We start from the raw sequence: 26,821 nt of genomic DNA, 5'->3' as shown, positions 1-26,821 counted from the left end.
CAAAAGACCTTTAGAGGTCCAGGATGGACCAAAGTCAGCGTTTAATGTTCCTCCTGAACAGGTGATGGACATTTAACGTGGACTCTCCCCATCTCTCTCCCCAGCTCTCTCCAGCTCTCTCCCCAGCTCTCCCCAGCTCTCTCCAGCTCTCCCCAGCTCTCTCCAGCTCTCCCCATCTCTCTCTCCAGCTCTCCCCAGCTCTCTCCCCAGCTCTCTCCAGCTCTCCCCATCTCTCTCCCCAGCTCTCCCCAGCTCTCCCCATCTCTCTCCCCAGCTCTCCCCAGCTCTCTCCCATCTCTCTCCAGCTCTCCACAGCTCTCTCCAGCTCTCTCCAGCTCTCCCCAGCTCTCCCCATCTCTCCCCATCTCTCTCCCCAGCTCTCTCCAGCTCTCCCCAGCTCTCCCCATCTCTCCCCATCTCTCTCCCCAGCTCTCCCCATCTCTCCCCATCTCTCTCCCAGCTCTCTCCAGCTCTCCCCAGCTCTCCCCATCTCTCCCCATCTCTCTCCCCAGCTCTCCCCATCTCTCCCCATCTCTCTCCCCAGCTCTCCCCATCTCTCCCCATCTCTCTCCACAGCTCTCTCCAGCTCTCCCCATCTCTCTCCAGCTCTCTCCAGCTCTCTCCATCTCTCTCCAGCTCTCTCCAGCTCTCCCCAGCTCTCCCCATCTCTCCCAGCTCTCCCAGCTCTCTCCAGCTCTCCAGCTCTCCCAGCTCTCTCCAGCTCTCTCCAGCTCTCTCCCAGCTCTCCAGCTCTCTCCAGCTCTCTCCAGCTCTCTCCAGCTCTCTCCCAGCTCTCTCCCAGCTCTCTCCAGCTCTCTCTCCAGCTTCTCCCCAGCTCTCTCCAGCTCTCTCCAGCTCTCTCCCCAGCTCTCTCCAGCTCTCTCCAGCTCTCTCCAGCTCTCTCCATCTCTCTCCAGCTCTCTCCAGCTCTCTCCAGCTCTCTCCAGCTCTCTCCACAGCTCTCTCCAGCTCTCTCCAGCTCTCCCCAGCTCTCTCCAGCTCTCTCCAGCTCTCTCCCCAGCTCTCCCCAGCTCTCTCCAGCTCTCTCCATCTCTCTCCAGCTCTCTCCAGCTCTCCCCAGCTCTCCCCATCTCTCTCCCCAGCTCTCTCCAGCTCTCTCCAGCTCTCCCCAGCTCTCTCCAGCTCTCTCCAGCTCTCTCCAGCTCTCTCCAGCTCTCTCCCCAGCTCTCTCCAGCTCTCTCCAGCTCTCTCCAGCTCTCTCCCAGCTCTCTCCAGCTCTCCCCAGCTCTCTCCAGCTCTCTCCAGCTCTCCCCTCGGTGTCAACGTTAGATCAGGAAGTCATGATACAACCAGAAAAATGCTATATTTGATACTCTGTGCAAAACCAGACCAAACTAGTCCCCAATCATCATGGCTTCAACAGTCACCATCAGTCTTTTGTCTTCTGCTCCTCAGGTTGATGCTACGTTTGTTCCGCTATGCTAGTAGCGCCCTATGCTAGTAGCGCCCTATGCTAGTAGCGCCGCTGCTCAGCAGAACGACAGCCTTGCAGTGAGTTTGGGCCGTTTTGGTCGACGCCGTTTCTGGGCTGTCACCATCACGTACATCTTCTTTCTTTGATAGATGGGTCGTTGCTATGGTAACGGAATCAGTGACATCACTAGTCTGGAAGGCAACCAGCGGGTGAAAATACAGGGCTCAAAGTCAGAGCAAGAGGAGAAAGTTCCGGTTAAAAAGTGAGGCACAAGGACAACCACGTGACTCTGCGACAGGAACAGAACGGTCCGGACGGCGAGACAACAGAAGACGGGGGCGCGGCAGCTTCTCAGAAGAACTTGTCATCGATGCGGAAGTGTGGCCGCGTCACGTCGTCTGGATTGATGAAGACTGAGATGGACTTTCCAGGGTTCTCCGTGACCAGCTGCTGAAGCTTCTTGGCCAGCCTGTCGTCGGGCTGGCTGTCGCCGCCGGCGTCGGACTGTGGCGACAGCAGGGTGGTGGCGCTGCCCCTCCACTGCAGGTCCACCGTCAGCCGGTTGGCAGCCTTGGCGTGCTCGATGGTGGTGCGGAGGTGCTCGGCGGGGTCAGAGCGCACCGAGGACAGCTTGCGGGCGTGCAGCATGGCGGTCTCGTCGGACAGGTGCTCCAGCATGTTGCACTGAGGAATGAAGTAATTCGGACACATCTTGTTGACGAGGCAGTGCTGCAGGTCGTCAATGAGACCCAGCAGGAAGTGGGAGGAGAAGTCCTCCTGGCCCAGGTAATTGGCGGGGAGGCGGTCACATGCCCACAGCATGATGCTGCGGAGGTGGTACGGGCTGATGGCTCTGGGGCGGGACAGCAGCTTGATGATGATGGCCTTGCAGGCCTGGTACGCCCCCATCAGGCTGGAGGAGATGCACTTCTTCAGCTGCACCTCGCTCCGGGCAAATGACAGGCGCCATTCGTTCTCCCTGCGACCTTTAAAGGAACATGCTGGGACAAGGTAGAAGCCGCTGATCACCTCCTCCTCGGTGATCTTGCCATCCCAGAAGTGGTTCTCCATCAGCCAGCTCTGAGCTACGGCCGGCCAGCCTTTGAAGGACACCACCGGGACGATGTCATAGAGCATCCGGCTGCTCCCCACACCCAGGATGACGGAGATGACGGTGCCGTTCTTTTCCACCTTCTCCACCCGGGGCATCCCTCTCTGGGGCTTCTTCTGAACCTCCAGCAGCACCAGCGAGATGGACTGATGAAACCAGTCAGCGACTAGTGTTGGAGAGAAAAAGTAGTTGGTGGTGCCGTTGATATGGTCAACGATGGTGCAGCAGTCCTTCCACTTGTTGATGGTTCCTTCATCAAAGAGCCGGAGACTGAGCCACGAGTGGCCCAGGGACGAGTGCCTCATGTCCAGAGTCACCGGCTGGTTCCGATCGTGAAGTTTGAGTGCTGGGACCAGAAGAGTGAAATCCATGTCGTAGTCTGTGCCGCGGGCATAGACACTCAGCTCATCCAAGTCCATGTCCACCACCCCCTCCCGGACACCCCCCGACAGGAGGAGATACTCGTTGGCCACCGGGAGCTTTTGGTCCAATTTCTGAACCATCCCTGGAAGAAAAAAGATGATGAGTGACCGACGTTCAAAGGCCGAGGCCCTAACCCCTACTAACCCTGACTAACCCTGACTAACCCCTACTAACCCTAACCCCTACTAACCCTGACTAACTCTAACCCCTACTAACCCTGACTAACCCTAACCCCTACTAACCCTAACCCCTACTAACCCTGACTAACCCTAACCCCTACTAACCCTAACCTAACCCCTACTAACCCTAACCCCTACTAACCCTGACTAACCCTAACCCCTACTAACCCTAACCTAACCCTAACCCCTACTAACCCTAACCTAACCCCTACTAACCCCTAGACTAACCCCTAACCCTGACCCCTACTAACCCTAACCTAACCCCTACTAACCCTGACCCCTACTAACCCTAACCTAACCCCTACTAACCCTGACCCCTACTAACCCTAACCTAACCCCTACTAACCCTGACCCCTACTAACCCTAACCTAACCCCTACTAACCCTGACCCCTACTAACCCTAACCTAACCCCTACTAACCCTGACCCCTACTAACCCCTAACCTAACCCCTACTAACCCTAACCCCTACTAACCCTGACTAACCCTAACCCCTAACCTAACCCCTACTAACCCTAACCCATACTAACCCTAACCCCTACTAACCCTGACTAACCCTAACCCCTACTAACCCTAACCCCTAACCTAACCCCTACTAACCCTAACCCCTACTAACCCCTACTAACCCTAACCCTAACCCCTACTAACCCTGACTAACCCTAACCCCTACTAACCCTAACCTAACCCCTACTAACCCTGACCCTTACTAACCCTAACCTAACCCTGACTAACCCTAACCCCTACTAACCCTAACCCCTACTAACCCTGACTAACCCTAACCCCTACTAACCCTAACCCCTACTAACCCTGACCCCCTACTAACCCTAACCTAACCCCTACTAACCCTGACTAACCCTAACCCCTACTAACCCTAACCTAACCCCTACTAACCCTGACTAACCCTAACCCCTACTAACCCTAACCTAACCCCTACTAACCCTAACCCCTACTAACCCTAACCTAACCCCTACTAACCCCTAGACTAACCCCTAACCCTGACCCCTACTAACCCTAACCTAACCCCTACTAACCCTGACCCCTACTAACCCTAACCTAACCCCTACTAACCCAAGAGCGCACGCATAAAAAGGAGATCTGAGACAGTTTTCCTTTTTCATCCCTTCTGAAATAACGAGTTGTTGAGCGTTAACGAGTTGTTGAGCGTTAACGAGTTGTTGAGCGTTAACGACTGACAACCTTTCAGGTGTGTGACTGGTGTCATGGCCGCCTCCTCCGCCCACTGACGCTCTTTACCACAGACGCTTCACTGACTCCTCTTTTTTCCAGCATCTGGACCGCTTTACTGCGGTGGGAGTGGCTTCACCTGTGCCCCGCCCCACCGCCGCTCATTAACTATGAGCCTCCTGGAGCTCCGCCCTCTCATCCAAATCTCCGTATTTCTGGCTCCAAAAACTCAAGATGCTGCGACATCCTATCAAAGTCCACACGTCTAAAATGGCCCCTCACAAACTAGCGGGGGGGGGGGGGGGGGGGGGTGGTACTTGCTGTGGGTAGCATTAAGCACCTGCTAGTTACCTGCTAGTTACCTGCTAGTTACCTGCTACAACAAGACGCCATTAACTTGGTCAAGTTTAACCTACTCAACAAGGATCAGCTTCAAATGACAGATGTGATTTATCATGTTGACGAGCCTTCAGTTTTCCATGAACACCTTCATCATCATCATCATCATCATCATGTCAACCCCATAGTTGCACCTTGACCTGCTGACCTCTGTGACCTGTTGACCTCTGACCTCCTCAGTTCGAGCTTTAGCCTCTGTTATTATTGTATGTGATGTGTCTCCCTCTGGCCTTCACCATCTACCCACCAGGACGGCCCCCTTGGGCCCCCCTCCAGGTTTCAGAATCTTTTATGTCAAGCACAGATGAGACCTGAACCAGAACCAGAACACGAACCCCTGACCCGAACAGATGTTGTGGGAATAAAGCTGGACTGAACTGTTTCCTCATCTTCACCAGGACCGTGCAGACCAGAGGAGCCTCTCCTCAGAACCGATGGTGCAGCTGCTGTGACCCTGCAGTACCACTGTGGCCACAACCGGGTCCAGCCGTGGCCACAACCGGGTCCAGCCGTGGCAGCATCAGTGTCGGATCAGTGTTTGTCTCACCCAGCATGGAGAAGATGAAGTCCTTGGCGGTGTGGATCTCCAGGGCCCGCTGGTCGTCGTACTCCCGCTGGTCGTGCTTGCTAAACTCCTGAATGAGCCGGTTCAGGTCCTCCATGCGGGCCGCCGACCTGAAGTCCAGCTCGGGCGCGGCGCCGAACGGCATCCTGCCGGCGGCCGCGGTCGGGCTGTTCCCGAGGCTGCCGGCGGAACCGGTCCGACCGGAGGGAGCAGGGGCCGTCATGTTCGCTCCGCGCTGGCTGGGTTTCCTGCTGCTGAGCCGAACCAAAGTGACCAGAACCGAGTAGCCGAGGAAGGAGCAGCACAAACACAACCACCGGAAACACCGCCCTCCGGCCCCTTCAAAGTAAGAGTGATGTCAGCGGGGTTAACCGGGTCAGGGTTAACCGGGTCAGGGTCAGGGTTAACCGGGTCAGTCCGAGGGGCCATGAGCAGACTCCTTCCTCAGGAGACTCGGGTCCTTCAGAGTTTGCAGCAGGATGCTCCAGATGTTCTAGCAGCCTGTCATGGCTAGCACCATCTGCTGTGGTGTGCTGGGGAGCAGGCTAAGCTAAGGATGCTAACAGACTCCTGCAGCCTCGCTGCTCTGAGGAACATTATATACAGAAATTAAAAATAATATAATAATATAGAATATATATGCTTATAATGCTATAACATTCTAATCTTATTTGTATTTATTTATTCTATTTCTATACTTTGTAAATACAAACTACAGTTATATTAATCCATGTTAGGCTGCTACAGTTCAATTTCCCCACGAGGACGAATAAAGTAAATAAAGTACATCTTAAATCTTAAATCTTGAATCTTGAATCTTGATTTGGAACTCGGCTGTTGGTCTTGACAAATAAATATCTGTAAAACAAAATAAAGATGTAAAACTGTGATACGACACATGTGGCACACAGCAGCAATGATGAAAACGTTGCTTTTAGAGCATTTTTATCGCTTCTGTCACTGAGCAGCTTTGAGCTCGTTGCCAGGGAGAAACTTCCAGATATCAGGTGGTTCATAGGTCAGCTCCTTATCAGCAGCCATGTTCAGTGTTGTCTGTCTGTCAGTGTGTGTGTGTGTGTGAGTGTGTGTGTGTCAGTGTGTGTGTCTGTCAGTGTGTGTCTGTGTGTGAGTGTGTGTGTGTCAGTGTGTGTGTGTGTGTGTGTCAGTGTGTGTCTGTGTGTGTGAGTGTGTGTGTGTCAGTGTGTGTGTGTGTGTGTGTCAGTGTGTGTCTGTGTCTGTGAGTGTGTCTGTGTGTCAGTGTGTGTGTGTGTCAGTGTGTGTCTGTGTGTGAGTGTGTGTGTCAGTGTGTGTCTGTGTGTGTGAGTGTCTGTGTGAGTGTGTGTGTGTCAGTGTGTGTGTGTGTGTCAGTGTGTGTCTGTGTGTGTGAGTGTGTCTGTGTGTGAGTGTGTGTGTGTGTCAGTGTGTGAGTGTCTGTGAGTGTGTCTGTGTGTGAGTGTGTGTGTGTGTCAGTGTGTGTCTGTGTGTGTGAGTGTCTGTGTGAGTGTGTGTGTGTGTCTGTGAGTGTGTGTCTGTGTGTGTCTGTGTGTGTGTGTGTCAGTGTATCAGAGTGTGTGTCAGTGTGTCAGAGTGTGTGTGTGTGTGTCAGTGTGTGTCTGTGTGTGAGTGTCAGTGTGTGTCTGTGTGTCTGTGTGTGTGAGTGTCTGTGTGTGAGTGTGTCTGTGTGTCTGTGTGTGTCTGTGAGTGTGTGTGAGTGTGTGTGTGTCTCATTGTGTAGCACAACTGTCTTGTTAGGGTCCATTCATCAAATATAAGCACACAAAGTCTCCAGATAAACGAGTTTGTTTATCTCGAGCATTGTTTTATTTTGAAAGCGACCCGTGGGCGCGTCACGCTGATGTCACTTCCGCTGGTTGGCGCGTTTGTTTGTTTTTTTTTCCAAAAACTTTATGTAGACTTACAGCAAGTTTTCAGATGTAACAGAAAATGTCTAAAGACAGATGAACCACGCACGCACGCACACACATTCACACAGATATAAACACACACACGTGCACGCACTCACGTATGCACATGCACGCACACGTGCAGGCGCACTCACACACGCGCACACACCTGAATTCTTTGTGCAACAACAACAACATTATTAAAGCTTCGCTTGTCGCTCTGCCCCCCCCCCCTCCTCCACTCAGCCAATCACAAAGCAGGATGCTGCTGACGTCATGCAGGTGAGCACAGAGGGTTGCAGGCTGTTCAGGAACACCTGACACACCTCTGTGCTGCTGCTAACATGTCATTAGCATGCTGTAGCTGTCAGTCATCAGGTGTAATCCCACGATCCTCTTACAGCACTGTGATGATGTCATCGTTCAGCAATGTGTTAAAATACTCGTTAATGTCATTAAACTCATTTAGGAAAACACAGGAAACGTCCGACGTGAAGAGCATCCAACTCTTCAACAGGTAAATCAGGTCAACGGTCGACGCCTCGGTCACGGACACAACTGATGACCTGGTCAGAACCGGGATCATGGTCAGAACCGGGATCATGGTCAGAACCGGGATCATGGTCAGATCCAGGATCATGGTCAGAACCAGGATCATGGTCAGAACCGGGATCATGGTCAGAACCAGGATCATCAGGTGATCCAACACGACCTCAGAAGATCACCTGACTACGACAGGTAGTCATCTCTCCATCAAAAGATCCAAAGTTCGTTAGTTTGTGGATCTACCAGCTGTTATTTAGATCTTTAGGATCCAAAACCAGGGAACCGATCACTAATTTCTCCTTAATCTGTTGATGCTGGTTAATTTCAAAATTAGGGCGAAAGATTCAGAGGAAAAAAAAATCAATAAATAATCAATAAAAATCAAAACAGGGTGAAAATGATCAAAAAAGTGGAAGAAAAATCACCCACAAACTGTCTTAGACTAGATTAGTTAAGATTAAATTATTTAAGATTAGACTAGTTAAAATTAGATTAGTTAAAATTAGATTAGTTAAAATTAGATTATTTTAGATTAATTCATATTAAATTAGTTAAGATTATTTAAAGATGAAAAAAATTCATGAGCAAACAAAAGGTCACAACTAAAAATTTAAATAAAAACTAAGTTTAAATTTTAAATATTGACCACAAATCACATATGTAAAATGTAAAAGATCACCTCTCTCACACACACACACACACACACTCACTCTCTCTTTCTCACACACGCACACCCTCTCACACACACACACACACACACGCACTCTCTCTCTCACACACACACACACTCTCTCTCTTTCTCACACACACACACCCTCTCTCACACACACACTCTCTCTCTCACACACACACACACACACTCACTCTCTCTTTCTCACACACACACACCCTCTCACACACACACACACACACACACACAGCCTCTCGTGTGTGCGTGTGAGTGTGCATTAACCAGTTAACCCTAACCCTCCTGCAGACATGAATTAAAGACCCTGTGACTGTAGGTATACTGATCGTGTGTGTGTGTGTGTGTGTGTGTGTGTGTGTGTGTGTGTGTCCCCGACACAGCTTGTGGCCCCTCCCTCTGCCATTAAGGTCCCAGCAGGGGGGCTATCTGCAGGATGGGCTTCTCCCCCAGGAGGCTTTAACTCCTTCAGGTTCTCCCCAGAGAACGATCTTCTCCCTTCACTTGGAGCCCTCAGACATCCCATAATTCCCACCCACTCAGCTGGAGCCCTCAGACATCCCATAATTCCCACCCACTCAGCTGGAGCCCTCGGACATCCCATAATTCCCACCCATTCAGCTGGAGCCTACGGCCCCAGATTAGCCAATATTAGCCCAATGCTAACCCCAGTTTGTCAGGTTGCTCGGCAACAGACAGTAAAATGTGTGAATACAGGAACATGTTGAGGAATTTTGTTTGTTTTCACAGAGATTTTAGATCCAGAATTTGTTGTCTTTGATGTTTTTAATAAAGAGTTTAGAACTTGAATTCTCCGTCACTCCTCAACTGCTCGGAGCAAAAGGAAAAACCGGTTTTGTGGGTTTTTTGCTCCTTTCTGGAAGTCCTGGAGTCCTTGTTGCCCCCCCGTCCTCCCCCGCCGCCCCCCCCCCCCCCTCCCCCCTGCCCCCCCCCCGCCGCCCCCCCCCCTCCCCCTGCCCCCCCCCCCCAGAGTCTGGGCGCAAAACAAGTCCTGAAGGAGAGTTTCATAAAACGGCGATAACATCAAAGGTCTTGGTTGGCTTTGATCTCTGCAGGAAAAGTGGAACCTGCCCCCCCCCCCCCATCCTGGAAGGGTCCCAGGATCCTCCCGTAGAAGCCCCCCCAGCTGGTGCCCCCCCCAGTCCAGAGTTCAGTTGTGTCCAAGATGAATGAATGAATGAATGAATGAATGAGTGAGTGAGTCTCCGTCACATCCTTTAAGGAGCCGATTCTTCATTATTGCTGCTCATTAACTACCTGAGCTACAAATTTTCATAAAACAGTGTCGTGTTTCCATGGTGACGCTGACCATTATCACGTGACTAAATTCTGTGTCCTGCCCTCGTGCTGGATTCTGTTAAAGGATCTAAAGCAGCGTCATCGGCTCCGTTCGTGCATCTGATTGGACTCCCTCCCTCTCCGTCACACACGCGCGCGCGCACACACACACACACACACACACACACACACACCTGTCCGCTCTTCAGTCTCGTGCAGTCTCTGCTCTTCACCACGTCTCTTCAGATCGTTCCGTACTCACGTGCGTCTGCAGCAACTCTTCGTCGCGCGGTGGTGGCAGCGCGTGCAGGAGCAGGGCAGCGCGTGCAGGAGCTGGTCTCTCCGAGTTCAGGTGGACGCGCTATCTGAAGGTAAGAGGCGAAACTCGCGGCTCTTTCCTGTCCGTGACGTGCTTCATCATTTTGACAACCGTTTCTAACCCTCGCGACCCTTAAAGGTGTCCGCGTGGACAGCAGTCCACGTGACCTCACTTCCGGTCATCGCGACATTCGCCCTAAGGTGAAAGATTTCAGGTATGAAGGTGTGTTGAGCGCCAGGTGTTCTGCTCTTTTCTGCTCCCTGATTGGCTGAAGCCCCGCGTGTCGAACTCTAATATGTGATGCGGTCCGCACGAGGGACAGGTGGGTTCTGAGCAGGTGGGGGCGCGAGACCACGGTCAGGAAGGTCGCACCTTCACCTGCATCGCATCATTTACTGGATCTTCCAGTGACACATTGGAACAGAAGGTTGTCTGGACAACAGAGGTTGCCATGGCAACGCCGAATGTTTGGGAAGCTCGAATGTTGATCATCACCATATCAACATTCCCACTTTATCCCCCCTCCCTCCCACCCACCCACCTACCTACCTCTCTCTCTCCCCCCCTCCTCTCCCCCACTCTATTCCCCCCCTCTCTATGCCCCCCCTCCCCCCCCTCCTCTCCCCCACTCTATTCCCCCCCTCTCTATGCCCCCCCTCCCCTCCCTATCTCCCCCCCATGGAACTCTAGGTTTCGGCTGATCCCGACATGTGCGACCTCGGAGCAGCGCCCCCACCTGCGCGTGCAGAGTACTGCGGCGAGGCTCCAGGTGAACTGACTTCCGTTTCCTCATCAATACTGACCTGGTCATCTGAGGTCCAGTAGAGATCAATAATCCAGGTCAGGATAATCGGATTAGAGCCAGAGTTGTCTCACCTGGCGGTGCACCTGTCTGACAGAGTCCTCCTGCCGCCCCCTGTCTCCCTCTGCTGGCCAGATGTGGTCACAGCAGCTTGGTCCTCACCTCCAGAGGAACAAACAGGTTGGTTTGGTCCTGCAGGAGGTTCTGATTGGAGCAGCTGGGTTCTGCTGGTCTAACTGGACCTGTTCTCATCAGCTTCAGGACATCCTGCTGCAGAGGGAAGAAGAACTGTTTCAGCTGCAGGAGGAGAACCAGAAGCTCAGAGAATTCCTCAACTCCTCATTTGTGAGGAACCTCCAGGCTCAGGTACACGTCCACCATGAACCAAAGTTCAGGAACCTCATAAACCCAGCCTGAGATGTCCTCTGTTGCCTTTGTCCTCAAAGAAAGTCAGTGGTGATGGGAGGGGGGGCCTGCCCAGGCAGCTGAAGAGGAACCTTGCAGGTCCAGATGAAGGACCTCTCCAGAACAGCCCCTGGCCTCCTCAGATCAGCAAGAGAGTCTGCAGAAACATCACAGCAGAGTTCTCCTCCGAGTCCGAGTCCCCGCCAGAACCAAATTTAGATCGCTGGGTTCTCCGAATGCTGGGTCTGAAGGATGTTGGCGCCGTCGATCCCTCGCCCACCAGCTCCTGGTCCTGGTCCTCTAAAGACTCCAGCAGAACATCAACACATCACAACAGTCTTGCAAACGGTTGCGTGTCTTCAGGTCCTTGTCCTGACCTGGGACAAGAACCGTCTGGACCGTCCAGCCTGTATGAGGACTCTAAAGACATGACCAGGCCCTCCTTGCTATCCACTGCCTTCCAGAGTCCACCAGAAGAACCTGACTTTAGGTGGCCTACAGCCGGACCAGCTTGCTCTTGGTCTTCAGCAGGACCTGCAGCCGGCAACCACTCGTCCCCGAGCAGGTCGTCACCAGACGGGAACCACAGCAGTCCGCCGGCTGAAGACGTGCTGGTGTCCCCCAGCCCTTCCTCAAGTCTTGTGAGGAACAAGCAGCAGAGATGTGCAGGTCCAGGGAGGCCTTCAGGTAGATGCTGGACTCCAGCTGACCCCCCAGCTGATGTGGTGTTCAGCATGTGTCTCAGCCCCTCCAGCAGCATCAGGACCCACAGCTTCCCTCAGGGTCAGGCCTTCATCAGGAACAACCCTGACGGGAGATGGAGCTTCACCTGGGTCCCCAGACATGGACCATAGTGTCCACCAGGACCAGGCGGTGGTCTTCTCAACCCTGGACTCTCCACAGAACCATCTCCAGGTCCGCTCAAACTGGACGCTGCACTGGTTGGATGCTGACATTAGACCAGAACCATTAGACCAGAACCATTCCACCAGAACCAATACACCAGAACCAGTAGACCAGAACCAGTAGACCTTCTTGTGGATGTTGATGTTTAGCAGCCTTGAACATTGTGAGACGTGTTTATTTCTAAAACCGAAGAATAAAGAGCTTCACTGAACCATCCAACTGTCTGACTGGTCGGTCAGGTGACCCCATCCGTCTGGTCGGTCAGGTGACCCCAACTAACCGTCTGTCTGGTCGGTCAGGTGACTCCATCTAACTGTCTGACTGGTCGGTCAGGTGACCCCATCTAACTGTCTGACTGGTCGGTCAGGTGACCCCATCCGTCTGGTCGGTCAGGTGACCCCATCTAACTGTCTGACTGGTCGGTCAGGTGACCCCATCCGTCTGGTCGGTCAGGTGACCCCATCCGTCTGGTCGGTCAGGTGACCCCAACTAACCGTCTGTCTGGTCGGTCAGGTGACCTCATCTGTCTGGTCGGTCAGGTGACTCCATCTAACTGTCTGACTGGTCGGTCAGGTGACCCCATCCGTCTGATCGGTCAGGTGACCCCATTTAACTGTCTGACTGGTCGGTCAGGTGACCCCATCCGTCTGGTCGGTCAGGTGACCCCATCTAACTGTCTGACTGGTCGGTCAGGTGACCCCATCCGTCTGGTCGGTCAGGTGACCCCATCTAACTGTCTGACTGGTCGGTCAGGTGACCCCATCCGTCTGGTCGGTCAGGTGACCCCATCTAACTGTCTGACTGGTCGGTCAGGTGACCCCATCCGTCTGGTCGGTCAGGTGACTCCATCTAACTGTCTGACTGGTCGGTCAGGTGACCCCATCTAACTGTCTGACTGGTCGGTCAGGTGACCTCATCCGTCTGGTCGGTCAGGTGACTCCATCTAACTGTCTGACTGGTCGGTCAGGTGACTCATCTAACTGTCTGACTGGTCGGTCAGGTGACCCCATCCGTCTGGTCGGTCAGGTGACCCCATCTAACTGTCTGACTGGTCGGTCAGGTGACTCCATCTAACTGTCTGACTGGTCGGTCAGGTGACCCCATCCGTCTGGTCGGTCAGGTGACCCCATCTAACTGTCTGACTGGTCGGTCAGGTGACCCCATCTAACTGTCTGACTGGTCGGTCAGGTGACCTCATCCGTCTGGTCGGTCAGGTGACTCCATCTAACTGTCTGACTGGTCGGTCAGGTGACCCCATCTAACTGTCTGACTGGTCGGTCAGGTGACCTCATCCGTCTGGTCGGTCAGGTGACTCCATCTAACTGTCTGACTGGTCGGTCAGGTGACCCCATCCGTCTGGTCGGTCAGGTGACCTCATCTAACTGTCTGACTGGTCGGTCAGGTGACCCCATCCGTCTGGTCGGTCAGGTGACCTCATCTAACTGTCTGACTGGTCGGTCAGGTGACCTCATCCGTCTGGTCGGTCAGGTGACTCCATCTAACTGTCTGACTGGTCGGTCAGGTGACCCCATCCGTCTGGTCGGTCAGGTGACCTCATCCGTCTGGTCGGTCAGGTGACTCCATCTAACTGTCTGACTGGTCGGTCAGGTGACCCCATCCGTCTGGTCGGTCAGGTGACCTCATCTAACTGTCTGACTGGTCGGTCAGGTGACCCCATCCGTCTGGTCGGTCAGGTGACCTCATCTAACTGTCTGACTGGTCGGTCAGGTGACCCCATCCGTCTGGTCAGTCAGGTGACCCCATCCGTCTGGTCGGTCAGGTGACCCCATCCGTCTGGTCGGTCAGGTGACTCCATCTAACTGTCTGACTGGTCGGTCAGGTGACCCCATCTAACTGTCTGACTGGTCGGTCAGGTGACCCCATCCGTCTGGTCGGTCAGGTGACTCCATCTAACTGTCTGACTGGTCGGTCAGGCGACCTCATCCGTCTGGTCGGTCAGGTGACCCCATCCGTCTGGTCGGTCAGGTGACCCCATCTAACTGTCTGACTGGTCGGTCAGGTGACCCCATCCGTCTGGTCGGTCAGGTGACTCCATCCGTCTGGTCGGTCAGGTGACCCCATCTAACTGTCTGACTGGTCGGTCAGGTGACCCCATCCGTCTGGTCGGTCAGGTGACCCCATCCGTCTGGTCGGTCAGGTGACCCCATCTAACTGTCTGACTGGTCGGTCAGGTGACCCCATCCGTCTGGTCGGTCAGGTGACTCCATCCGTCTGGTCGGTCAGGTGACCCCATCTAACTGTCTGACTGGTCGGTCAGGTGACCCCATCCGTCTGGTCGGTCAGGTGACCCACATTGATCAACACCCTCAGTATGAAACACGTTGATCTTTATTTACTTCACATCCAAACAAAGATTCTAACTGATCATTTTCACAAAAACATCATAAACAAACATTAAATCACTTTTGACCGTTCAGGTAAAGTCGGGTCATGTGACCACCAGCTGAGTTCATCATTGGTTGGAGCTCCCCCACACGTGCACATTTTCAGGGTGAAGGCCTCGGCGGCTCTTGAAGGCGCATCAACGGTTCCTCACGTTGGGATCAGGGAGGATGGTTCCGGTCCAGAGGAGCACGTTAGCTCCGCTAGATTAGTTTAGATTAGCTCCGCTAGATTAGTTTAGATTAGCTCCACTAGATTAGATTAGCTCCGCTAGATTAGTTTAGATTAGCTCCACTAGATTAGATTAGCTCCGCTAGATTAGTTTAGATTAGCTCCACTAGATTAGTTTAGATTAGCTCCACTAGATTAGATTAGCTCCACTAGATTAGTTTAGATTAGCTCCACTAGATTAGTTTAGATTAGCTCCACTAGATTAGATTAGCTCCGCTAGATTAGTTTAGATTAGCTCCGCTAGATTAGTTTAGATTAGCTCCACTAGATTAGATTAGCTCCACTAGATTAGTTTAGATTAGCTCCACTAGATTAGTTTAGATTAGCTCCACTAGATTAGATTAGCTCCACTAGATTAGTTTAGATTAGCTCCACTAGATTAGATTAGCTCCGCTAGATTAGTTTAGATTAGCTCCACTAGATTAGATTAGCTCCGCTACATTAGATTAGCTCCGCTAGATTAGCCGCTATCACGCAGACTTGCTGTTACTTTCCTACGTCCATGTATTGATCGGGACGGGGGCGTAATGATCGTAACGGGGGCGTATTGATCGTAACGGGGACGTACTGATCGGGACGGGGGCGTAATGATCGTAACGGGGGCGTATTGATCGTAACGGGGACGTATTGATCTTAATGGGGGCGTATTGATCGTAACGGGGGCGTAATGATCGTAACGGGGGCGTATTGATCGTAACGGGGGCGTATTGATCGTAACGGGGGCGTAATGATCGTAACGGGGGCGTATTGATCGTGACGGGGACGTATTGATCGTGACGGGGACGTACTGATCGGGACGGGGGCGTATTGATCGTAACGGGGACGTATTGATCGTAACGGGGACGTATTGATCGGAACGGGGGCGTATTGGCTTGAGCGGGCGAACGCCCGCTGCTCTTCACCGGCCCAGTGACTCCAGGTCCTGATCTCCCCCAGCGGAGCTTCATCCTGGTCATCATCACCTCCTCACCTGCTGCCCTCCAGATGTGTCTGCTATATGGGTTAGGGTTACCAGGTTAGGGCTACCAGGTTAGGGTTACCAGGTTAGGGCTACCAGGTTAGGGTTACTAGGTTAGGGCTACCAGGTTAGGCTACCAGGTTAGGGTTACCAGGTTAGGCTACCAGGTTAGGGTTACTAGGTTAGTGCTACCAGGTTAGGGTTACCAGGTTGGGCTACCAGGTTAGGGTTACTAGGTTAGTGCTACCAGGTTAGGGCTACCAGGCTGATTTCTCCTCAGTTTTCCAGTCAAACCAGTCCGACCATCCTCGGCTCTCAGGAACAAAAGGGGGCCGGCTGCTCCGCCTCCTCCGCCCTCCTCAGGTAACTGTGGAGGACGTTGGTGTCTCTCGGGGGTTCCTCACATGCACGGGCTCCCCTGAGGTGGTGCCGTGGTGTCAGTGACAGACTGGACCTGGTCTGTCTCTAATGACATGGTGGACCAGCTGCAGATGTCCAACAGATTGGACGTCCTGGCTGAGGCAGGAATGTGAAAGGAGGTCTTCTCTGGATCTCAGGCTGTTAGTGTCCAGGTCATTAAGGAGGCCTGAAACCCAATCTGGGAGAACAACCTCAACACCGGCTTCTCGCAGAACCGTGACAGCTTGACTCCGCCACATAATGAGCTGCACTCGAACTGGTTCTGGTTTTTCTTTGGTTCCTGGAAGCTGAAGATCAGGTTTCTGCTGCTCCTCCTTAGAAGACTAAAGCAGATTTATGCAACACAAAATGTCACCTAGTGTCATCTGTGGGAAACCACAGGGAAGACCAGCAATGCTAGCACCAGGCTAGCCCGGTGGTCCTGTTGGGGGTCCACAGGGAAGACCAGCAATGCTAGCACCAGGCTAGCCCGGTGGTCCTGTTGGGGGTCCACAGGGAAGACCAGCAATGCTAGCACCAGGCTAGCCCGGTGGTCCTGTTGGGGGTCCACAGGGAAGACCAGCAATGCTAGCACCAGGCTAGCCCGGTGGTCCTGTTGGGGGTCCACAGGGTCCAGAACCGACCTGTTCTGCTGAGTCATGCTGCCTAGAATCAAAGGGCTCCTCCTGTTCGGAACCCTAGCCCTAACTCGCCGTTACCGAGCGCCGGGCGGTATCCACGGCAACGGGGACGTCCACTGACAGAATCACTAGTTGAGGTTCTCGGGGTCCTGTTTGCTGCCTCCAGAGAGCCGCAGATGTTGCCCCCGGGGGCCTGTTGCTGATGTCATGGAGGTGCAACGACCCCAGGAACACATGACCTCTGACCCCTAAGCCCAACATACCTGTTGTTGACATCACCTCACAGAATGTAGTGACCCCCCAGGGGGGTCAGGCACGCCAGGGGTCCAGGGGCGGCACCGGCAATGCTGATCATCCCAGAAAGTTCTGTTCTGACCCACGTTCTGAACCTGCTGCCTCCAGACTCCAACTGGTCCGAGATCAGTTGGAGAACTTCTGAGGGCGGAGCCACAGGTGTTCCACACTCGTGCACGTCCTGGTTTAACGGCCTGATTGTGATTCACAGCTCAATAAAGAGGTTTGACCAGTTAAATCCGGTTTATTCAGACATTCCCAGTAATGACATCACTGGACCAGGAGCCCTCTGGTCCCAAGGCTCCAGACCAGTCCGCTTCTGGAGCCCTGGGACCAGAGGGCCAGACCAGTCCGCTTCTGGAGCCCTGGGACCAGAGGGCCAGACCAGTCCGCCTCTGGAGCCCTGGGACCAGACGGCCAGACCAGTCTGCCTCTGGAGCCTTGGGACCAGACGGCCAGACCAGTCCGCCTCTGGAGCCCTGGGACCAGACGGCCAGACCAGTCCGCCTCTGGAGCCCTGGGACCAGACGGCCAGACCAGTCCGCCTGTGTTCTGGACCAGTTTGGGGTCCTCCGCTGGCCTACGCTGCTCCAGTCTCTGGCAGCTCGACCGTGTTGCTGAGGAGTCCTCTTTGGGAGCTGGTGCTGTTCTCACTGTGGAGCCTCATAAGAACCGCCTCCCTCCTGCTGAGCGTGTGGACCGGTAGCTCCACCCTGAGCTGCTTCCAGAACCTCGACGTCAGCTCCTTGGACTTCTCCCCCTGCCATCGGACCAGTGTCAGGGCCACCCGTGCCCTCCGCAGCTCCTTAACCCAGCCCTGCCTCTGGAGGCAGCGGTACTGGACCAGAATCACCCGCAGGTGTCCGCCCAGCGCCATGTTGTCGATCCCCGCCTTCAGCTCCAGCAGAGCCTGGGAACCCCGACAACCATAACCTGGACCCAGGACCACCAGGAGGCGTCGGCTCCGCGCCACGAAGGTCAAGGTGTCGTCGTTGACAGCTGCAGCAGCACAGAGGTAGAGGTGAGTGAGGGGTGAGGAGGGCACAGGTGAAGCTCAGGTGAGGCTCAGGTGAGGGTCAGGTGAGGGTCAGGTGAGGGTCAGGTGAGGGCAAAGGTGAGGGTCAGGTGAGGGTCAGGTAAGGGTCAGGTGAGGGTCAGGTGAGGGCAAAGGTGAGGGTCAGGTGAGAGTCAGGTGAGGAGGGAACATGTGAAGCTCGGGTGAGGCTCAGGTAAGGGTCAGGTAAGGGTCAGGTGAGGGTCAGGTGAGGGTCAGGTAAGGGTCAGGTGAGGGTCAGGTGAGGGCAAAGGTGAGGGTCAGGTGAGAGTCAGGTGAGGAGGGAACATGTGAAGCTCGGGTGAGGCTCAGGTAAGGGTCAGGTAAGGGTCAGGTGAGGGCAAAGGTGAGGCTCAGGTGAGGGTCAGGTAAGGGTCAGGTGAGGGTCAGGTGAGGGTCAGGTAAGGGTCAGGTGAGGCTCAGGTGAGGGTCAGGTAAGGGTCAGGTGAGGGCACAGGTGAAGCTCAGGTGAGGCTCAGGTGAGGGTCAGGTAAGGGTCAGGTAAGGGTCAGGTGAGGCTCAGGTGAGGGTCAGGTAAGGGTCAGGTGAGGGCAAAGGTGAGGCTCAGGTGAGAGTCAGGTGAGGAGGGAACATGTGAAGCTCAGGTGAGGCTCAGGTGAGGGTCAGGTAAGGGTCAGGTGAGGGTCAGGTGAGGGTCAGGTGAGGCTCAGGTGAGGCTCAGGTAAGGGTCAGGTGAGGGTCAGGTGAGGGTCAGGTAAGGGTCAGGTAAGGGTCAGGTGAGTCTCAGGTGAGGGTCAGGTGAGGCTCAGGTAAGGGTCAGGTAAGGGTCAGGTGAGGGTCAGGTGAGGGTCAGGTGAGGGTCAGGTGAGGGCACAGGTGAGTCTCAGGTGAGGGTCAGGTAAGGGTCAGGTGAGTCTCATGTGAGGCTCCTCTGGAGTCAGAGCAGAGCACTAGCGGTGGTTCAGGTGGTTAGCGTGTGCCGTCAGTACTCGAGCGGTGGTTCAGGTGGTTAGCGTGTGCCGTCAGTACTCTAGCGGTGGATCAGGTGGTTGGCGTGTGCCGTCAGTACTCTAGCGGTGGTTCAGGTGGTTAGCGTGTGCCGTCAGTACTCTAGCGGTGGTTCAGGTGGTTAGCGTGTGCCGTCAGTACTCTAGCGGTGGTTCAGGTGGTTAGCGTGTGCCGTCAGTACTCTAGCGGTGGTTCAGGTGGTTAGCGTGTGCCGTCAGTACTCTAGCGGTGGTTCAGGTGGTTAGCGTGTGCCGTCAGTACTCTAGCGGTGGTTCAGGTGGTTAGCGTGTGCCGTCAGTACTCTAGCGGTGGTTCAGGTGGTTAGCGTGTGCCGTCAGTACTCTAGCGGTGGTTCAGGTGGTTAGCGTGTGCCGTCAGTACTCGAGCGGTGGTTCAGGTGGTTAGCGTGTGCCGTCAGTACTCTAGCGGTGGTTCAGGTGGTTAGCGTGTGCCGTCAGTACTCTAGCGGTGGTTCAGGTGGTTAGCGTGTGCCGTCAGTACTCTAGCGGTGGTTCAGGTGGTTAGCGTGTGCCGTCAGTACTCTAGCGGTGGTTCAGGTGGTTAGCGTGTGCCGTCAGTACTCGAGCGGTGGTTCAGGTGGTTAGCGTGTGCCGTCAGTACTCTAGCGGTGGTTCAGGTGGTTAGCGTGTGCCGTCAGTACTCTAGCGGTGGTTCAGGTGGTTAGCGTGTGCCGTCAGTACTCGAGCGGTGGTTCAGGTGGTTAGCGTGTGCCGTCAGTACTCTAGCGGTGGATCAGGTGGTTGCGTGTGCCGTCAGTACTCGAGCGGTGGTTCAGGTGGTTAGCGTGTGCCGTCAGTACTCTAGCGGTGGTTCAGGTGGTTAGCGTGTGCCGTCAGTAACTCTAGCGGTGGTTCAGGTGGTTAGCGTGTGCCGTCAGTACTCTAGCGGTGGTTCAGGTGGTTAGCGTGTGCCGTCAGTACTCTAGCGGTGGTTCAGGTGGTTAGCGTGTGCCGTCAGTACTCTAGCGGTGGTTCAGGTGGTTAGCGTGTTGCCGTCAGTACTCTAGCGGTGGTTCAGGTGGTTAGCGTGTGCCGTCAGTACTCTAGCGGTGGTTCAGGTGGTTAGCGTGTGCCGTCATTACTCTAGCGGTGGTTCAGGTGGTTAGCGTGTGCCGTCAGTACTCGAGCGGTGGTTCAGGTGGTTAGCGTGTGCCGTCAGTACTCTAGCGGTGGTTCAGGTGGTTAGCGTGTGCCGTCAGTACTCCTAGCGGTGGTTCAGGTGGTTAGCGTGTGCCGTCAGTACTCTAGCGGTGGTTCAGGTGGTTAGCGTGTGCCGTCAGTACTCTAGCGGTGGTTCAGGTGGTTAGCGTGTGCCGTCAGTACTCGAGCGGTGGTTCAGGTGGTTAGCGTGTGCCGTCAGTACTCTAGCGGTGGTTCAGGTGGTTAGCGTGTGCCGTCAGTACTCTAGCAGTGGTTCAGGTGGTTAGCGTGTGCCGTCAGTACTCGAGCGGTGGTTCAGGTGGTTAGCGTGTGCCGTCAGTACTCTAGCGGTGGTTCAGGTGGTTAGCGTGTGCCGTCAGTACTCGAGCGGTGGTTCAGGTGGTTAGCGTGTGCCGTCAGTACTCTAGCGGTGGTTCAGGTGGTTAGCGTGTGCCGTCAGTACTCTAGCGGTGGTTCAGGTGGTTAGCGTGTGCCGTCAGTACTCGAGCGGTGGATCAGGTGGTTAGCGTGTGCCGTCAGTACTCTAGCGGTGGTTCAGGTGGTTAGCGTGTGCCGTCAGTACTCTAGCGGTGGTTCAGGTGGTTAGCGTGTGCCGTCAGTACTCTAGCGGTGGTTCAGGTGGTTAGCGTGTGCCGTCAGTACTCTAGCGGTGGTTCAGGTGGTTAGCGTGTGCCGTCAGTACTCTAGCGGTGGTTCAGGTGGTTAGCGTGTGCCGTCAGTACTCTAGCGGTGGTTCAGGTGGTTAGCGTGTGCCGTCAGTACTCTAGCGGTGGTTCAGGTGGTTAGCGTGTGCCGTCAGTACTCTAGCGGTGGTTCAGGTGGTTAGCGTGTGCCGTCAGTACTCGAGCAGTGGTTCAGGTGGTTAGCGTGTGCCGTCAGTACTCTAGCGGTGGTTCAGGTGGTTAGCGTGTGCCGTCAGTACTCTAGCGGTGGTCAGGTGGTTAGCGTGTGCCGTCAGTACTCGAGCGGTGGTTCAGGTGGTTAGCGTGTGCCGTCAGTACTCTAGCGGTGGTTCAGGTGGTTAGCGTGTGCCGTCAGTACTCGAGCGGTGGTTCAGGTGGTTAGCGTGTGCCGTCAGTACTCGAGCGGTGGTTCAGGTGGTTAGCGTGTGCCGTCAGTACTCTAGCGGTGGTTCAGGTGGTTAGCGTGTGCCGTCAGTACTCTAGCGGTGGTTCAGGTGGTTAGCGTGTGCCGTCAGTACTCTAGCGGTGGTTCAGGTGGTTAGCGTGTGCCGTCAGTACTCGAGCGGTGGTTCAGGTGGTTAGCGTGTGCCGTCAGTACTCTAGCGGTGGTTCAGGTGGTTAGCGTGTGCCGTCAGTACTCGAGCGGTGGTTCAGGTGGTTAGCGTGTGCCGTCAGTACTCGAGCGGTGGATCAGGTGGTTAGCGTGTGCCGTCAGTACTCGAGCGGTGGTTCAGGTGGTTAGCGTGTGCCATCAGTACTCTAGCGGTGGTTCAGGTGGTTAGCGTGTGCCATCAGTACTCGAGCGGTGGTTCAGGTGGTTAGCGTGTGCCGTCAGTACTCTAGCGGTGGTTCAGGTGGTTAGCGTGTGCCGTCAGTACTCGAGCGGTGGTTCAGGTGGTTAGCGTGTGCCGTCAGTACTCTAGCGGTGGTTCAGGTGGTTAGCGTGTGCCGTCAGTACTCTAGCGGTGGTTCAGGTGGTTAGCGTGTGCCGTCAGTACTCGAGCGGTGGATCAGGTGGTTAGCGTGTGCCGTCAGTACTCTAGCGGTGGTTCAGGTGGTTAGCGTGTGCCGTCAGTACTCTAGCGGTGGTTCAGGTGGTTAGCGTGTGCCGTCAGTACTCTAGCGGTGGTTCAGGTGGTTAGCGTGTGCCGTCAGTACTCTAGCGGTGGTTCAGGTGGTTAGCGTGTGCCGTCAGTACTCACTCCCTCCTGGCAGACTGTCTCTGTCGAAGATACACACAGAGTAGCCGAAGTGGTTTTCCAGAACGCACCGAAGTGTTGACAGGACAAAGGACTCGTCCTCGCTGTTCCTCGCGTACGAAATGTAGACGTCAAAGTCTTTACGACCTACACAAACACAGTGTTGATCTTTCCAGGAAGAAGAAGACGATGTAACCAGCAACTTCCTGCTCAGGACAGACTGACGTGAGGACACGTTACACCTGCATCCTCACCTGAGTCTCGCTCCTCGGTGCCAAACCAGGATCGGTAGATTAGCCGCAGCTCCAACCAAAAGACGTGATAAATGACAAAGAGGAGGATCAGGAGGAGCAGCGTGACGCCGAGTCCGCAGCCCAACGGCACCAAGGGCGGAGAGACTGAAACACACCCAAGTTTGGATTCTGGACTGAAACGGTTCCTTTTAGTACCTGGAACTAGTCTGAACATTCATAGCATAGCATAGATGCTAGCATGCACACACGCTCCAAATACTGATGACATCATCGTGCTACTAAAGACCCACGAGGGAGGTGGCGTCCCCGGTGGGACACATTTCTGTCAGGCTAGCACGGCGGCTAACATTTAGCTCAACAACAGCCGCGTGAACACACTGAACTCGAGCGACTTCAAAATGTGTTGAAAGTGATTCTACTCGAGCCACCCCCCCCCGGACCCCCCCCCCCCCCGGACCCCTCCGGACCCCCCCCCCCCGGACCCCTCTGGACCCCCCCCCTCCCGGAGGTGAGTGTGGCGTGATGGAGGCGTGAGCACCTTCCAGGTGTAGCTCCGCCCTCCGGGTGCGCCAGCCCCTCAGGTTCTCTACAGAGCAGTTAAACTCCCGCTGGACATCTTCAGACCGGAGGTTCTGGATCACCAACACACTCTCCTCGGTTCGGTCCCCGAAACAGTCCAGCACCAGTCTGCACACACGCACGCACACGTGCACGCACACGTGCACGCCTGATCTGATTACGTCACACCGACTTATATAACTTTACAAGTACAGCATGTGGGCCGTCTGATGGCAGCCTGGTGAATCACCTGTTGGTGCTGGTGAAACGATAAAGGTCCGGATGGTTCTCCAGGCGGGTCCCGTCCACCGTCCACCACATCGACCCGGAGGAGTTCAGGTAGGGCAACAGTGCTCTGCAGACCAGGCGAACCTCAGAATCTGAGGGAAGTGTGAAGGGTGCGTTACTGAGCATCGTTAGCGTCCTCGACCACCGTGAGGCTCCGTTCCCGCTGGACTGGACCTACTGGTTCGGACGGGGAAGGCCGGGTCGTGGCTCAGCCGCAGGATGCTGGGTTCTTTGGGCCCAAACCTCTGGGCTGGAAGGACACAGACAGTCAGGACTGTGCAGGCGACTCTGCTGGGCAGAAGCAGGAGGTGGCTCACAGACTGCGGTCACGTTGAGTCTCCTGGTGAACCGGAGGGTCCGGCCCCCCCGCTGGAACCGGACCGTGCAGTAGTAGAGCCCCTGGTAGAGCGGGTTCATGATGTGGATCTGCATGTTGTTCCCCCGCTGCTGCCAGCTGTCCTTCCAGAACAGGTCCTTTTCACAGCGCTGCCCCACACACAGAGGACAGTGATGCTGCTGCTACTGTGCTGCTGCTGCTGCTGCTGCTGCTGTGCTGCTGCTGCTGATACTGTGCTGCTGCTGCTGCTACTGTGCTGCTGCTGCTGCTACTGTGCTGCTGCTGCTGCTGCTGCTGCTGTGCTGCTGCTGCTGATACTGTGCTGCTGCTGCTGCTACTGTGCTGCTGCTGCTGCTGCTACTGTGCTGCTGCTGCTACTGTGCTGCTGCTACTGTGCTGCTGCTGCTACTGTGCTGCTGCTTCTGCTACTGTGCTGCTGCTGCTGCTGCTGCTGCTACTGTGCTGCTGCTGCTGCTACTGTGCTGCTGCTGCTGATACTGTGCTGCTGCTGCTGTGCTGCTGCTGCTGCTGCTACTGTGCTGCTGCTGCTGATACTGTGCTGCTGCTGCTACTGTGCTGCTGCTGCTGTGCTGCTGCTACTGCTACTGTGCTGCTGCTACTGTGCTGCTCTGCTGCTGATACTGTGCTGCTCTGCTGCTGATACTGTGCTGCTGCTGTGCTGCTGCTGCTGCTGATACTGTGCTGCTGCTGCTGCTACTGTGCTGCTGCTGCTGCTACTGTGCTGCTGCTACTGTGCTGCTGCTGCTGCTACTGTGCTGCTGCTACTGTGCTGCTGCTGCTGCTACTGTGCTGCTGCTGCTGCTACTGTGCTGCTGCTGCTGATACTGTGCTGCTGCTGCTGCTACTGTGCTGCTGCTACTGTGCTGCTGCTGCTGCTACTGTGCTGCTGCTACTGTGCTGCTGCTGCTGCTACTGTGCTGCTGCTGCTGCTGCTGCTACTATGCTGCTGCTGCTGCTACTGTGCTGCTGCTGCTGCTACTGTGCTGCTGCTGCTGATACTGTGCTGCTGCTACTGTGCTGCTGCTACTGTGCTGCTGCTGCTGCTGCTACTGTGCTGCTGCTACTGTGCTGCTGCTGCTGCTACTGTGCTGCTGCTACTGTGCTGCTGCTGCTACTGTGCTGCTGCTACTGTGCTGCTGCTACTGTGCTGCTGCTGCTACTGTGCTGCTGCTGCTGCTGCTGCTGCTGCTACTGTGCTGCTGCTACTGTGCTGCTGCTGCTACTGTGCTGCTGCTACTGTGCTGCTGCTGCTGCTACTGTGCTGCTGCTACTGTGCTGCTGCTACTGTGCTGCTGCTGCTACTGTGCTGCTGCTACTGTGCTGCTGCTGCTACTGTGCTGCTGCTACTGTGCTGCTGCTACTGTGCTGCTGCTGCTGATACTGTGCTGCTGCTGCTGCTACTGTGCTGCTGCTGCTGCTGCTACTGTGCTGCTGCTACTGTGCTGCTGCTGATACTGTGCTGCTGCTACTGTGCTGCTGCTGCTGCTACTGTGCTGCTGCTACTGTGCTGCTGCTGCTGCTGTGCTGCTGCTGTGCTGCTGCTGCTACTGTGCTGCTGCTGCTGCTACTGTGCTGCTGCTACTGTGCTGCTGCTGCTGCTGCTACTGTGCTGCTGCTGCTGCTACTGTGCTGCTGCTACTGTGCTGCTGCTGCTGCTACTGTGCTGCTGCTACTGTGCTGCTGCTGCTGCTACTGTGCTGCTACTGTGCTGCTGCTACTGTGCTGCTGCTGCTGCTGCTGCTGCTACTGTGCTGCTGCTGCTGCTGCTACTGTGCTGCTGCTGCTACTGTGCTGCTGCTGCTGTGCTGCTGCTGCTGCTGATACTGTGCTGCTACTGTGCTGCTGCTGCTGCTACTGTGCTGCTGCTGCTGCTACTGTGCTGCTGCTGCTGCTACTGTGCTGGTGCTGCTGTGCTGCTGCTGCTGCTGATACTGTGCTGCTACTGTGCTGCTGCTGCTGCTACTGTGCTGCTGCTGCTGCTACTGTGCTGCTGCTACTGTGCTGCTGCTGCTGCTACTGTGCTGCTGCTGCTGATACTGTGCTGCTGCTGCTGTGCTGCTGCTGCTGCTGATACTGTGCTGCTGCTACTGTGCTGCTGCTACTGTGATGCTGCTACTGTGCTGCTGCTGCTGCTGTGCTGCTGCTGCTGCGCTGCTGCTGCTGCTACTGTGCTGCTGCTACTGTGCTGCTGCTACTGTGCTGCTGCTGATACTGTGCTGCTGATAGTGTGCTGCTGCTGCTGCTACTGTGCTGCTGCTACTGTGCTGCTGCTACTGTGCTGCTGCTACTGTGCTGCTGCTGCTGCTACTGTGCTGCTGCTGCTACTGTGCTGCTGCTACTGTGCTGCTGCTGCTGATACTGTGCTGCTGCTACTGTGCTGCTGCTGCTGCTACTGTGCTGCTGCTACTGTGCTGCTGCTGCTGCTACTGTGCTGCTGCTACTGTGCTGCTGCTACTGTGCTGCTGCTGATACTGTGCTGCTGATACTGTGCTGCTGCTGCTGCTACTGTGCTGCTGCTGCTACTGTGCTGCTGCTGCTGCTACTGTGCTGCTGCTGATACTGTGCTGCTGCTGCTGTGCTGCTGCTGCTGCTACTGTGCTGCTGCTGCTGCTACTGTGCTGCTGCTGCTGCTGATACTGTGCTGCTGCTACTGTGCTGCTGCTGCTGCTGATACTGTGCTGCTGCTACTGTGCTGCTGATACTGTGCTGCTGATACTGTGCTGCTGCTGCTGCTACTGTGCTGCTGCTGCTACTGTGCTGCTGCTACTGTGCTGCTGCTGCTGCTGCTACTGTGCTGCTGCTGCTGCTGCTACTGTGCTGCTGCTGCTACTGTGCTGCTGCTGCTGTGCTGCTGCTGCTGCTGATACTGTGCTGCTACTGTGCTGCTGCTGCTGCTACTGTGCTGCTGCTGCTGCTACTGTGCTGCTGCTGCTGCTGCTACTGTGCTGCTGCTGCTGTGCTGCTGCTGCTGCTGATACTGTGCTGCTACTGTGCTGCTGCTGCTGCTACTGTGCTGCTGCTGCTGCTACTGTGCTGCTGCTACTGTGCTGCTGCTGCTGCTACTGTGCTGCTGCTGCTGATACTGTGCTGCTGCTGCTGTGCTGCTGCTGCTGCTGATACTGTGCTGCTGATACTGTGCTGCTGCTGCTGCTCTGCTGCTGCTGCTACTGTGCTGCTGCTGCTGATACTG

At 55.3% G+C, this 26,821-nt stretch overlaps 3 protein-coding genes across 4 annotated transcripts in view; 1 reads left to right on the top strand and 2 right to left on the bottom strand.

Annotated features, from left to right (window-relative positions):
* Positions 1-1,149: 1,149 nt before the first annotated feature.
* On the bottom strand, positions 1,150-5,602 carry LOC101072749 (protein MB21D2). The gene is made up of 2 exons (XM_011620162.2): positions 5,278-5,602; positions 1,150-3,051 (listed from the first exon to the last, which is right to left on the bottom strand). Exons 1-2 carry the CDS (start codon positions 5,516-5,518, stop codon positions 1,787-1,789), a joined length of 1,506 nt encoding a protein of 501 aa, XP_011618464.2. The 5' UTR covers positions 5,519-5,602; the 3' UTR covers positions 1,150-1,786.
* On the top strand, positions 5,539-12,377 carry gmnc (geminin coiled-coil domain containing). 2 transcript variants are annotated; one of them, XM_029844226.1, is made up of 6 exons: positions 5,539-5,641; positions 9,976-10,100; positions 10,739-10,817; positions 10,948-11,030; positions 11,106-11,216; positions 11,297-12,377. In XM_029844226.1, exons 3-6 carry the CDS (start codon positions 10,757-10,759, stop codon positions 12,107-12,109), a joined length of 1,068 nt encoding a protein of 355 aa, XP_029700086.1. In that variant the 5' UTR covers positions 5,539-5,641; positions 9,976-10,100; positions 10,739-10,756; the 3' UTR covers positions 12,110-12,377. The 2 variants fall into 2 exon arrangements, with proteins under 2 accessions (XP_029700086.1, XP_029700087.1); XM_029844227.1 differs by lacking the exon at positions 5,539-5,641 and having other exon boundaries at positions 9,651-10,100; positions 10,739-10,888; positions 10,986-11,030.
* Positions 12,378-14,492: 2,115 nt separating this feature from the next.
* Positions 14,493-26,821, bottom strand: part of il1rap (interleukin 1 receptor accessory protein) — a 17,005-nt gene continuing 4,676 nt past the window's right edge. Inside the window, exons 6-13 of the mRNA XM_029844218.1 lie at positions 23,591-23,759; positions 23,452-23,523; positions 23,236-23,365; positions 22,966-23,114; positions 22,428-22,571; positions 22,177-22,320; positions 17,633-18,086; positions 14,493-17,594 (exon numbers count right to left, since the gene is read on the bottom strand). Coding sequence (XP_029700078.1) covers positions 17,668-18,086; positions 22,177-22,320; positions 22,428-22,571; positions 22,966-23,114; positions 23,236-23,365; positions 23,452-23,523; positions 23,591-23,759 — 1,227 coding nt within the window. The 3' untranslated portion in view covers positions 14,493-17,594; positions 17,633-17,667. The remainder of the gene's footprint in view (positions 17,595-17,632; positions 18,087-22,176; positions 22,321-22,427; positions 22,572-22,965; positions 23,115-23,235; positions 23,366-23,451; positions 23,524-23,590; positions 23,760-26,821) is intronic.

The sequence above is a fragment of the Takifugu rubripes genome, chromosome 11 (assembly GCF_901000725.2).
Source record: "Takifugu rubripes chromosome 11, fTakRub1.2, whole genome shotgun sequence".
Taxonomy (NCBI): Eukaryota; Metazoa; Chordata; class Actinopteri; order Tetraodontiformes; family Tetraodontidae; genus Takifugu; species Takifugu rubripes.
Note: the sequence above shows the minus strand (reverse complement) of the source record. Positions and strands in the feature narration are given on the sequence as shown.